General features: G+C 34.0%; 1 protein-coding gene across 3 annotated transcripts in view; it reads right to left on the bottom strand.

Annotated features, from left to right (window-relative positions):
- Positions 1 to 13,015, bottom strand: part of LOC148941622 (uncharacterized) — a 58,642-nt gene that overhangs the window by 34,209 nt on the left and 11,418 nt on the right. For 2 of the 3 annotated variants that reach the window (XM_089104653.1, XM_089104654.1), the window contains exon 4: positions 12,655 to 12,718. In XM_089104653.1, coding sequence (XP_088960779.1) covers positions 12,655 to 12,718 — 64 coding nt within the window. Of the gene's footprint in view, positions 1 to 7,056; positions 7,195 to 12,654; positions 12,719 to 13,015 lie in introns of all 3 variants that reach the window. The other variant, XM_089104651.1, reaches the window with a different exon arrangement.

Genomic DNA, 13,015 nt, shown 5'->3' with positions numbered 1-13,015 from the left:
GTCTCTTTAATTTATTTCTTATTCTTATCACTAGGTGGCCCCTTTCTTTCTTTAACTGGGACAAGTCTAGATTAACTACTCCATCTCAATTTATAACATGCCAGTACAATATTTTACTTTTATGTCGTGTAGCTGCATGTTCCAGATCCTCAGTAATTTCATCCACGGTCTCCACTTCAAACCTCCCTTGTTCGTATTTTAATGAATTCTCCACTTTTTTTTACATACCTCTTTTTTTCATATGATCTATCACTCAGATAATTCTTATGCAAGTCCCTTCTCCTCTCTACTGAACATAAAGTTTTTCATTTCGGACGGAACATTTCGTCCACTTATCCGCCCGATTTTTTTTTTTTTTTTTTGTAGCCCATAATCAAATATATTTTATTTAAAAAAAAAAAAATAAATGAAATATACCATGACTGTCAAAAGATGTGGCGCCTGATTCCTGGGTGTCAGGTTGAAGTTTACAAGGTCCTGAAAAGCCGAAAAAATTACCCAAAGGAGCATCTTCATGTTTAGGAAACAAAGGAAGGTTTGGAATGCCAAAGACCTCCTCATTATCTTTTGGTAAAGCATCTTTAACTTTTAAACCAAAATATAAATAAAATTGACATAAAAAAAAATTCAACAGTAACGCTTACTAAACGAATTCAACAAAATTTCGTTTTAATATACGTTAGTTATGCGAATTGATAATAAGAGGCTGCACAATAGCACAGTGAGTATTCAGGCTCTGTGCATTTTTAGTATTTGCTTTTCTCCCCAGATTCCTTCGTATGGAAAAAATTGTGGTTGATACTTTGGAGGTGGCTCATTCAGAAAGAGAATGAAATTTCGAGTGTCCTTTTCATACTGCCTAAGTAAAGAACGATGTTGGAACAATATATCATTTTTTTTTTTTCCATACCAGGGCACTTCGTATCGAAGGAGTTGTCGTAGAAACTTCGAAAAGGGCTCATTCGATTGGAAATTGGAGTGGCTCGTGCCCTTTTTAATAGTCGAAAGTGATTGGAGGGCAACTAGCCCCCCCCTCTTCACGATCATCATTCCCCCAAACACATCCAATCAAAATTATGAGATAGCCATTTTGTTCAGCGTAGTTGATTTCCACATAGAAAATATTTTTTGAGGAGGTCACTCCACCACAACCCCCAGGGCAAGGGTTGTAAGTTATGCCCTGGGGGTATATAAGAACGATGTTGGCACAATGTATTATTTATTATTTTTTTTTCCTTTAGACCAGGGCTCTTCGTATCGAATAAATTGCTGTAGAAACTTTGAAAAGGGCTCATTCAATAGGAAATTGGAGTGGCTTGTGCCCTTTTTAATAGTCAAAAGTGATTGGAATGCAACTAACACCCCTTCCACGCCCACCATTTCCCGAAACATAACCAATCAAAATTTTGAGATAGCCATTTCGTTCAGCGTAGTTGATATCCATATACTAAATTATGTTTTTCAGGAAGTCACTCCCCCACAACCCTCAGGGCAAGGGTTTTAAGTTATGCCCTGGGGGGGATATAAGGTTTTTATCGAAAGCGTTGTCGTAGTAACTTCAAAAAGGACTCCTTCAACTGTAAACTGTAAGGGCTAATGCCTTTTTTAATAGTCGAAAGTGATTGAAGGGCAATTAACCCCCCTCTAGCGCCCACCTTTTCCGCAAACATATTCAATCAAACTTTTGATATATCCATTTTATCAACATAGTTTTAAGTTCTGGAAACTAGGTCTATGAGGATGACAATCCCCCACAGCCCTCATGGCAAGGGTTGTAAGTTATGCCCTGGGGGCATATAAGGTTTTTATAGAACGCGTTGTCGTAGAAACTTCAAAAAGCGCTCATACGATTGGAAATTGAAATAGCTAGTATCCTTTTTAATAGTCAAAGTGATTGGAAGGCAACTAACACCCCTTCCATGCCCACCATTTCCTCAAACATGTCCAATCAAAATTTTTAGATAGCCATTTTGTTTCACGCAGTTTAAAGTTCAGGAAATTATACCTTTGAGCAGGACACTCCCCCCAGTCTTCAGGGCAAGGGTTACAAGTTATGCCTTGGGGGCATATAAGGTTTTTGTTGAAATCTTTGTCGTAGAAACTTGATAAAGGGCTCTTTCGATTGCAAATTCAAAGGACTAGTTAATTAATTAAAATTAGAAAGTGATTTGAGGGTAACTAACCCACTTCTCACGCCCACCTTTTCCCCAAACACTTCTAATGAAAAATTTTAGATAGCCATTTTATTCAACGTAGTTGAAAGTTTTTAAAATTAGGTCTTTAAGGATGGCAACCCCTCCTCCACACAACCCTCAGGGCAAGGGTTGTAAGTTATGCCCTGGGGACATATAAGTTTTTACTGAAAGGGTTGTCGTAGAAACTTCAAAAGAGCTCATTCAATTGAAAATTGAAAGGGCTAGTGTATTTTTTAATTGTTCAAAGTGATTGGAAAGCGACTAACGCCCCTATTACGCCCACCATTTTCCCAAAAACATCCAATCAAAATTTTGAGATATCCATTTTGTTGAAGGTAGTTGAAAATTCTGGAAATTAGGTCTTTTCTCAGAGCCCTCAGTGCAAGGGTTGTAAGTTATGCCATGGGGGCATGTAAGGTTTATATAAAAATTTGTTGTAGAAATTTCAAAAAGGGCTCATTTGATTGGAAATTGAAATTGCCCTTTTTAATAGTCGAAAGTGAGTGGAGTAATTAACCCCCTCTCACGCCCACCATTTCCCCAAAAACATTCAATAAAAGCTTAGAGATAGCCATTTTGTTCAACGTAGTTGCAAGTTCTGGAAATTATGTATTTAAGGATAACAACCCCCCAGAGCCTCCAGGGCAACGGTTGTAAGTTATGCCCTGGGGACATATAAGATTTTTATAGATAGAGCTGTCATAAAACTTCAAAAGGGGCTCATTCAATTGGAAACTGAGAGGGCTAGTGCCCTTTTTAATAGTCGAAAGTATTTGGAGGATAACTAACCCCCCTCTCAAGCCCACCATTCCTCCAAACACATCCAATCAAAATTTTCAGATAGACATTATGTTCAACGCAGTAGAAAGTTCTGGAAAATTGGTCTTTGAGAATGACACCCCCCCCCCAGCCCTCAGGGCAAGGGTTGTAAGTTATGGCCTGGGGGAATAAAAGGTGTTTTATTGAAAGGGTTGTCGTAAAAACTTCAAAAGGGCTCATTTGATTGGAAATTGAAAGGGCTAGTGCCATTTTAATACTTGAAAGTGATCGGAGAGCGACTAACGCCCCTCTCACGCCCACCATTTCCCCAAACGCATCTAATCAAAATTTTGAGATAGCCATTTTGTTTAACGTAGTTGAAAGTTCTGAAAGTTAGGTCTTAGAGGATGACAACAACCCTAAGAGCCCTTAGGGTAAGGGTTGTAATTTATGCCCTGGGGGCATATAAGGTGTTTTTAGAAAGCATTGTCGTTTCCAAAAGGGCTCATTCGATTGGATATCGAAAGGCCTAGTGCCCTTTTTAATAGTCGAAAGTGATTGGAAGGCTTGACATTTTTATAGTAAAGATCGATGAGGGTATAATCTATTATTTTTTTGTTGTTGTTGTTGTTGTTTAGACCAGGGCACTTTGTATCGAAGAAGTTGTCGTGGGAACTGCGAAAAGAGCTCATTCGATTGAAAATAGAAAGGGCTGATGCCCTTTTTAATAGTTGAAAGTGATTGGAGAGCAACTAATCCCTTTCCCATACCCACCCTCTCATTTGCCCACTATGTTTAAAAACTAAATGTTGCCTTAAGATTAAGCCAAAATGCACTGTGTTAATGCTAATTCCCAATAAGGCTTCTCAGCAATATCCCAAGATCGACTGAGGGTATTATGTTCAAACTTTCGGGGTTACTTCTGCTCTTAAAATTTAACCAAATTAAAATAGCGTAAGTGTATCCAAGCTATCAAAGAAAGTAAACAGATTTATTTGCGAATGGTATCAAGTTTTCCATTTCAGGTCAACTAGAAGAGGTATGAAACTAAATTAAACACTACTATTTGTGTCCAGATTTTTAAAAGGTTGTATTTTGTTAAAAATTGCTGAAAAAGTTACTCCAGCATACAAATAGCAGGCCAAACTATAAAGTCTTAAAAAAACGAAAAGATTTAAAGTATTTTCTTCTGTTTCCCTGAAAAGACTATGTCAATATAAAACAAACAGAAATTAGTTAAAAAAACTTTTTCCACAAAATAAGTTTTCCAAAGAAAAGTAAAGAACTCCATTAAACAAAAAATGAGCAAAAATAAAATAAAATAATCTACCAAGCGTGAAACTACCACAAATCAGCATCGATAAATAAATGAAACGGAAAACGGCAGAAATTACAACAAATAACAGAGTCAAACTCAAAACGAGCAGAAATTAACAAAAGGTGGGCTCAAAACCCCTATGCCCTCCCATGGCCAGAACATAATTTGCACTTTACTGAAAAAATATAAATGTTTTTACTTTTATAACTTCAATAAGCCAAATAATGTTAATATTTTGATTACTAAATATCAGTATATGTATATTAAACTGACAATGCACATTCATTTGTATTTTTCAGTAAAATGCAAATTATGTTCTGACCTTGGGAAGGCATATGGGTTTTGAGCCCAACTTATGTTAATTTCTACTCGTTTTGAGCTTGACGCGGTTATTTGTTGTGATTTCTGTTCGTTTTGTGTTTCATTTATTTATCGATGTTTATTTGTGGTAGTTTCACGCTTGGTAGATTATTTGATTTTATTTTTGCTCATTTTTTGTTTAATGGAGTTCTTTACTTTTCTTTGAAAAACTTATTTTGTGGAAAAAGTGTTTTTTAATTAATTAACAGACAAAAGCGATTGATCAACCAGCCACCTCCCTTACCACCTGTCACCTGCTTTTCCTAAAAAAAAATATCCAATCAAAATTTTCGATATTATTATTTAACTCAAAATGATAGAACGTTCCTGCCACTATTCCTCTGCGTGTAAGATACCCCACCAGATCCTTGGGACCCAGGGCTATAGGTTATACAAGTTGTCCAATGTTTACCAATTGGTTTTGTTTTTTTTTAAAGGGAGGCGGGTGTAGAAAAAAAAAAACGAGGCTATGGGCATATAGGTCAAAATTTTGAGAAATAAAGAAATACTATGTGCATAAAGATTATCAAAAGGGCGTATAAGCAATATTTCAGCAACAACAAAACGTATTAAATTGAAACTTTTAGGGATACATCTACATACATATACTGCTACTATTAATGAACTGAATATAAAGAGTTTAGGTTCATCCAAATGGTAAGAAGGGCGTCTGCGCAATTTCCAAGGTGATGTTAAGGGTATTGCGTATAAATGCAGCAATGTTCTCACATCAATGGTTTACGGTAATGAGGTGAAAATGTAAGACCTGTAACAGCTACTACTTCATCTACAACTGAGCTAAACAACAAAAGTTGATTTAGGTTTTCAGAATGGCATAGATGCAATATCTTATGAACAGAATAGAGCATTAAGTTGAAACTTTCAGGAAAAAGTGAGGGATATGTGAAACTAAATCAAAAGATAGTATGTGAAATAAGATTGCCAAAAAGACGTAACTGTAATATTCCAGGAAAAAATGGGGATATTACGTTAGAACTTTCATATCACGTTTTTAATGATCTTGAAGTAAATACAAAGATAGTATGTCCTTCCAAGTTCGTCAAATGTTTGTATGACATTCCACTGTAAATGACATAACTTATACTCGGAAATAATCTTTAATTTTTTTCCTAAAATTTCCAAAAATTCTAAAGGATTTTGGGATTGCTATCTTGGAAACTAGAAGAACTATGAGACTAAAACTTCCAGCAATAAACGTAAAACTTATAATACGTCCAGTGACAATGTTTTGAACCCCTACTAACGTATACTAAATTCCCTGGTTTGTTCAAGTTAGGTAGCATTTGATATATCATACTAATCTTAGCATTGGCTAATGACAATTTTTTGTCTCAAATAGTAAGCCCAATGGAGGTATTTGACTTTTATACATCATCCCTGTTTTAATCCCAGTTACGGTGGATTTTGGTATCTTAGAAATTGAAAGGGTTAGGACAATAAACATCCCAGGAATGGATACCGAACTTCAATGATCACCTAGCAAATTGATGAAGGTGTAATGTGATGAAGATAGCTAGTATTTGCTAATGGTTGGGACATAGCTTGTTAGATTACTATTAAGCTTCTTATGATTACTAGTACATTAAGCTTGTTAGGATCTGTTGTACTTAAATATTGTCGTTGGATTCACATATAAATACAGCTCTTTTAATAAATGTATATCTCAGTGAACAGTTAAAAATCTAGGCTATGTATTAATATGTTAATTATCAAAATTCTTCGAGATTCAACGCTTCAAATTATTTATCAATTGACTTACCTACAGGGAGTGTTTTTAGAAAGACCAATTACACTAACCTATTATGTTGCATTTACCCATTTAGTTGACTTATTACCCATTCAGTTGACATGAAAAATTATATTAATTCTCTTTTTTCTTCTGATTCATGAAACATCACTTTTCTTACTTAATATCGACATGTTCTCACTATTCTATATCTGTTCAATAGAAAAGAATTGTTCTCAATTGTGACAATGTGACTTAATCGATGAGCATAAAATGGATGGTACAAATGTTTTGTGTTGCTTTCAGTGTAAAAAGGACGATTTTTTGCATCTGTCCCGCCACGATTCAGTCTGATCATTAAGGAGGTAATTTATAATATCAAAACCATCTGAATAGTTTAATAACAACTAAAATAATAATTGTACAAAATCACAGTTTTCAGGAGTGAATAGACTTAAGAATGAGTGAGGGAAGAAAAAATGCTTTCATTTTGATGCCCTTGGTGCCCAAATCACCTACTTCTCTGCCATGAAAATGTCCAACATCATACCCTAACGATGTACATTTAGAGTGGAGTTAAAAAATCTTTACCATTTTCCATTACATTTTTTTTTGGAAAGTCAGATGAGTTTTTGACTTAATAATAAGAAAGAAGATTGAGATGTCAAAAAACTCACTTCCATTCTCGGGAACATTTGATTGAAACTCAGAAGGCTTGAAATTACGAGTAAGCTGTTCAGATACGTCACCAGGGACCACCAAAGAAACGTCTTCGTGTTTGTATGATAAAATATCCTCATTAAAATCTTCAACTTCTAAAGATAATTGAAAATAAATCAACATACTAGTCATGCTGCTCATCATCTTCTGGATGTAATCAATGGAACTCTAGAAAAAGGTCTTATTCCTTTAACGATCTTTGTTGACTTCAAAAAAGCCTTCGACACTGTGGATTTTGAGTTGCTGCTGTGTCGCCTATCTAGTCTGGGAATAAAAGATGTTTGCTTGGATTGGTTTAAATCATACTTGTATGGAAGGTCAACTAAAGTAATGATAGATGACATAGTTAGCGGAGTCTATCCTGTAAAATGTGGAGTTCCTCAGGGCTCAGTCCTTGGTCAATTACTCTTTCTCGTATACGTCGATACTCTGAGGTTCTACATGCCTGAAGCAAATGTTACGGCATTTGCAGATGATACTGCTTTGACGATTTCTGCACGGTCACTGGAAGAACTAGTGGATAAAGCAAACCAAACGCTGGAAAACCTTTAGGTGTTTACCTCCTCGAGTTACCTTGCTGTTAATACTTCTAAGACAAATTATATGATTTTTAGTAGGGTAGGAAAAATTGTAAATAGTGCTTTCGTAGTATTTGAAAATTTGTCGCTTTCGCAGGTTTTTGAAAATAAATATTTAGGATTTTATGTTGATAATAATTTGAGTTGGAAGAAACACATAAATATGATTTCTTCTAAACTTACACGAGGTCTTGGAGTAATGCGGCGTTTGAAACACGTGTTACCCTTAAGTGTTTTAAGAAATATATATCATACTGTTTTTCATCCTTTTATTGTTTATGGTTTCTGTATTTATGAATCTAATTTTACTTCAAATATTAAAATACTGCAGATTCTTCAGAATAAGGCACTACGATTACTGGGTGAGTTTGTTCAGTATGAGCATACGCATGAATCTTTTATTAGTTTTAGAATTTTAAATATTCATCAGATCAGGGACCATCAGGCGGGAGTGTTTACTTACCAGGTGCTTAATAGATTATCTCCAGAATATTTTAGAGATTTTTTAAAGTTTAATTCTGATTATCATCATCATAGGACTAGAGGTCGTTGAAGCTTAGTCTCAGAAGTAAGGAGTACGAGTCGATCTAGTTTTCCAATTATAAATTATGCAGTTAATTTGTGGAATGGTTTCCGGAGAGCATTAGGGAGTCAGAAAACCAGTTTCAGTTTAAAATTAGATTAAAAAATTTTTTGTTGGGTGGGAATTAATTTTTTTTTTTTTTTTTTTTTTTTTTTTTTTTTTTTTTTTTAATGTTAAATTGTAATTAAGTTGTAAAACAAAATGTTAAAAAAAAATTTAAATTGAGTTAATTTGTATTGAATGGTATGAAAAGAGTAGAAAGAGTGAATGAGTTTTGGTTTATGATAAAAGATTGTGTGACGCTGCTCAAGTCACAATAGTGGCTTAATAAAACGTCATACGTTCTTACCATCTCTACGTTTGTTGATAATGTTATTCAAAAAATGTGTTGTAAGTGCCAGTTAAGTATAATGTATTATTAGTTGAAAATAAAAGTCAAGTCAAGTCATTAAAACCCTCAAAAAAAGTAGCCCTTCTGGTATAAAAAATTATGAAGAACAAAAAAAAATTATTATATGGTGCTTCAAAAATGAGAAAAGAAAACTCGATAGTAAAAAAAACAATAAAAAAAAACATTTAGACAGTAAATTAGATTTAATGTAATTGTCAATTAGGCACGTAATTTCCTAGTGTAACATGTCAGAAAAACATCTAAAAACACCTTCTTGTTTCTTAATACTGCCAAAACTAGTGGTGAAATTCAGCCAGATCTCTCAGCCTTTTCTAGACAAATTTGTTTTTAACAATATGCGTTTATTCTAATAACTTCTCGTTGGCTTAGTTAAAACTAATTATTTCTTATAAATTTAGAACAAACTCCAAATCACGAGCTTTTGTAACTTATATATAAATTCCATTTCTAACAGTTTAGCTTGTAATGATGCTTGAAGATTTCAAGAATTTGGTTTGTAGCGGCGTTTCACTGACTAATATGTAGCGACCCTTTACTCACTGTCAGTTGCCCGTAATGACCCTGATTTTCTAGAAGTTTCAAATTGTAACTGAATGTCTGAAAGCGGTTCATTACCAATTACTAGGAAGCATTATGTGCACAGCTAGAAGAGGGATTGAGGTTCAGCCATTACCCAACTTGGAGCCCATCAACAATTCATAATAAAAACTCCCTAATTCTAGTTTCTCCATAGTGTAACCAGTTAATCTCTATAATAGACTTCAAAGGCCTCGCCTTGAATGGTACTTATCTAATTAAGCACGCCTCTTCTTAGGGCCTAAATCTCGTCGCTGCTCCCCACAGACATGTATTATTTTTTTTTTTAATTCAGTTTAATGGAATAAAAAAAGAGCTGAGTTTTGTTAGATAAATTCTGATCTAGTATGTATATTGTAGTACCTTCTTTTAAATTATCAAAAAGAAAAAAAAAGAAGAAAAAACTGTAGTATCAACATTTTGACAGAGGAATTCAGACGCTTCAAATCGGACTTATAGAAATTTCAGAAACTCATATCCCTGGGTTAAAAAACAGACTGACAGGATTGATAACAGATACTAGAGTAAATAGAAGTGCCGTTATTGATGTTAAAATTAAAGATACTAGTAGTGTCTAGGATTAACCTAAAGATAAAACTTAGGAAGGGTACCTACTTTCCAGGAAGCTATGATGTTGAAAGACTCCAGTATAAGAGTTTGAGGGAAACTTTCCAGGAACCGTTGAATACTAAGCTAGAGCGTTTAAAATTAACAATGTAGAAGATGAATCCAACAATTTTAGAAACGTAGTTTGTACAGTCACTGATAATGTCTTTGAGAAGAAACATAGAAACACAGCTAGGAATATGCTTTCTGTTAGCAGAAAGGAGGGATTTGTACAAGAAGTATAATACATCTTGTCCAATAATTGGACTGATATATCATATAAAATAAGAAGAATTTAAGGAAAATGGAAAGCATTAAACTACAAGTTAAGGAGGTTTGAAGTAAAGAGCATAGATGTAATTGACGAAAAATTTGTGACTCTTTAGATATTAATGAACATTTATTCTGTGTGGATGAATTAGTGACAATAATAAATGTATTAAAAAATAAGAAGCACCTGATTGTGAAATAATCAGGGCAGAACAATTTTTGATCTTTCCGGTCTCTATTTCTTCATTGATAATAGCTTATGTTTGTTTCAAGTTTGTATCAAACAGTTCGTGGTAGCGAGCTGTTAGTAAGAAGCAACCCAGCTCAATAGTAACCGAACTCTAAAAAACAGAATTTTGATACCAATAGATACTTCAAAAGAATCAAATTTTTATGCTGATTTCATCCATATAAATTTCATCAAGTTTAGTTTTACCCATCAAAAGTTACGAGCCTGAGGAAATTTGCCTTATTTTCGAAAAAAAGGGTCTTAAAATCTTAATGAAAATCACACCATCAGATTTAGCGTATCAGAAAACCCAACTGCAGAAGTTTCAAGCTCCTATCTGCAAAAATGTGGAATTTTGTATTTTTTGCCAGAAGAAAGATCACGGATGCGTGTTTATTTGGTTTTTTTTTCAAGGGGTGCTTGTATTGGCCCAGTGACCCTAGAATATCGTGATAGCGCTCATTCCAACGGAAACTAAAAGTACTAGTGCCCTTTTTTCAAAGAGATTGGAGGGCACCTAGGCCCCGTCCCAAACTCATTTTATTACCAAAGTCAATCGATCAAAATATGAGACAGACGTCTTGTTCAGCATAGTCGAAAAATCAAATAACTTCGTCTTTGAAGATGACTTAATTCCCCACAGTCCCCGAGGAAAGAGCTGAAAGCCGAGAACTTTGCCCGTTGTTTACATACAATATAGGTAATTGTGAAGTATACAGACGTTTATAGGAGGGATTTTTCTGGTCGTGAGGATCTTTCCATGGAGGAATTTTTTATGAGGGAAGGGAATTTTCTATGAAAGGAGCGTCAGATTTCCCGGCATTATTTAAAAAAAACGATCAGAAATTAAGTAAAAAGACAAGTTTTTTAACTGAAAGTAAGGAGCAGCAATAAAACTTAAAACAAACAGAAATTATTACGTATATTCGGGGTTTTGCCCCCTCGTCAATACCTCGCTCTTTACGCTATAGTTTTTTCAGTACTTTCAAAAGAGCTATTTATTCTAATTAAACGGCCTTTGGGATTCAGGGGTCATTCTTCAAGAATTGGAACAAAATTCGAACTTTAGCGTAAAGCGCGAGGTATTGACGAGAGGGCAAACGCCCTTATATACATAATAATTTCTGTTCATTTTAAGTTTTAATGCTGCTCTTTACTCTCAGTAGAAAAAACTTGTTTTTTGTTTAATTACTATCAGACACTATGCCCACTCTTCACAAGTTTAATATGGCTCTTAGCCTAATTTTTCTTTGAGAAACATTTTCAACACCTTTGTTTGGACTAATCTAAAAAAAAACGAATGATTATTCCAAGCATTCCTCCCATCCGACGATCTCACAGCACAGCAGAGATGAAATTCAAGAATCAGTCCATAACATAATTTATTTCACTAAAAAATGTTACTTTAAACCTATATTTGGCAGAATGTCAGAGGTTTATGACCCTGAAACAGGCATATAAAAGAAAATAAACTACCATCGAGGTATTAACACTTTTGCTGCTGCAATATAATGGTTTTGTATTCTAGTAGCTCTGTATTTGACAAACTCTCAGACAAATTACTGTCATTAGTGACTCAGTAAGCAATACTTTGAGCAAGCATATTAAAATAAAACAATTTCATAGTACTCCCGTCAAGACTATCTTGGATATTCGATAATGACTGAATTAAGAATTATGTATTTGGGAGAGGAAGCAATGACTCTTATCATTAGTTGGACGAACAAGAACAAGGTTCTTATCGAATGCAAGAATACCTGATATTGGAACTGGCATTGGGTCTTTGCATTGGATATTCTAATGAATTAATACTGATTATTAGAAATAGTATTGGAACTAGTATAAAATTGAAGTACATCTTCACAGTTAAAATTACGGCAGTATTTTGCCATCGTAAGCATTAGACATGTCAGGATTTTCTAAAAAAAAAATCGATTATCAATTGACACTAAAATAATACATTATTCTGATTTTTTTTTCAATAAAAAATATCCCTCTTATGCCACATCACTATTATAATTATAAACAATTATGATCATAATGCTTACAGCAACCCCCTTAGGCTACAAAGTGCATTACATTATTATTGAAAATGTGAATTTTTTATTTGTTATATTGATCACTTTGGAAACCTTTTTGGAGTATTCCTACGAAGATCAGGTTTAATAAAAGACTTTATTGGGTTTAAGCAAAAGCTGTCAATCTTACTTTTTATATTCTAATGAAATTAAATAAACAAAAAAGGGGAGAAAAAACAGTACATATTTTCTTTACTCTTTAATTAAACAATGAAAGACTAACCTGAAAAACTTAAGCTTTTGTTTGACATTCTTTCTGTATTTTCCAAAATCCGATTTTCAATAAGCTAAAAAAGAAATAAAAATCACACACGGAAATACGAACAAATCTTAAGAGTTGGAATCGACTTGAATGTCAAACACCAAACCACACATCTTTCAGTAATGTCAATTCCTGATATTACTGATGTCAATGAAATTACTAATTAAAAAAATATAAAAAATCACATCCCCAAAACTACCGGGTTATAACATAGAGACGGAAGGGACAAATATAATAAAACAAAACAAAAGTTTTCCCTTCATCTCGGAAGCGGTTTTATCAAACAGGTTATCAAATTCCATCATATGCTCTTATTTATCCA

Source organism: Artemia sp. Qi Xiang Cuo, chromosome 18, assembly GCF_049724085.1.
Source record: "Artemia sp. Qi Xiang Cuo chromosome 18, ASM4972408v1, whole genome shotgun sequence".
Lineage (NCBI taxonomy): Eukaryota > Metazoa > Arthropoda > Branchiopoda > Anostraca > Artemiidae > Artemia > Artemia sp. Qi Xiang Cuo.
This window is presented reverse-complemented; position numbering and strand designations above follow the sequence as displayed.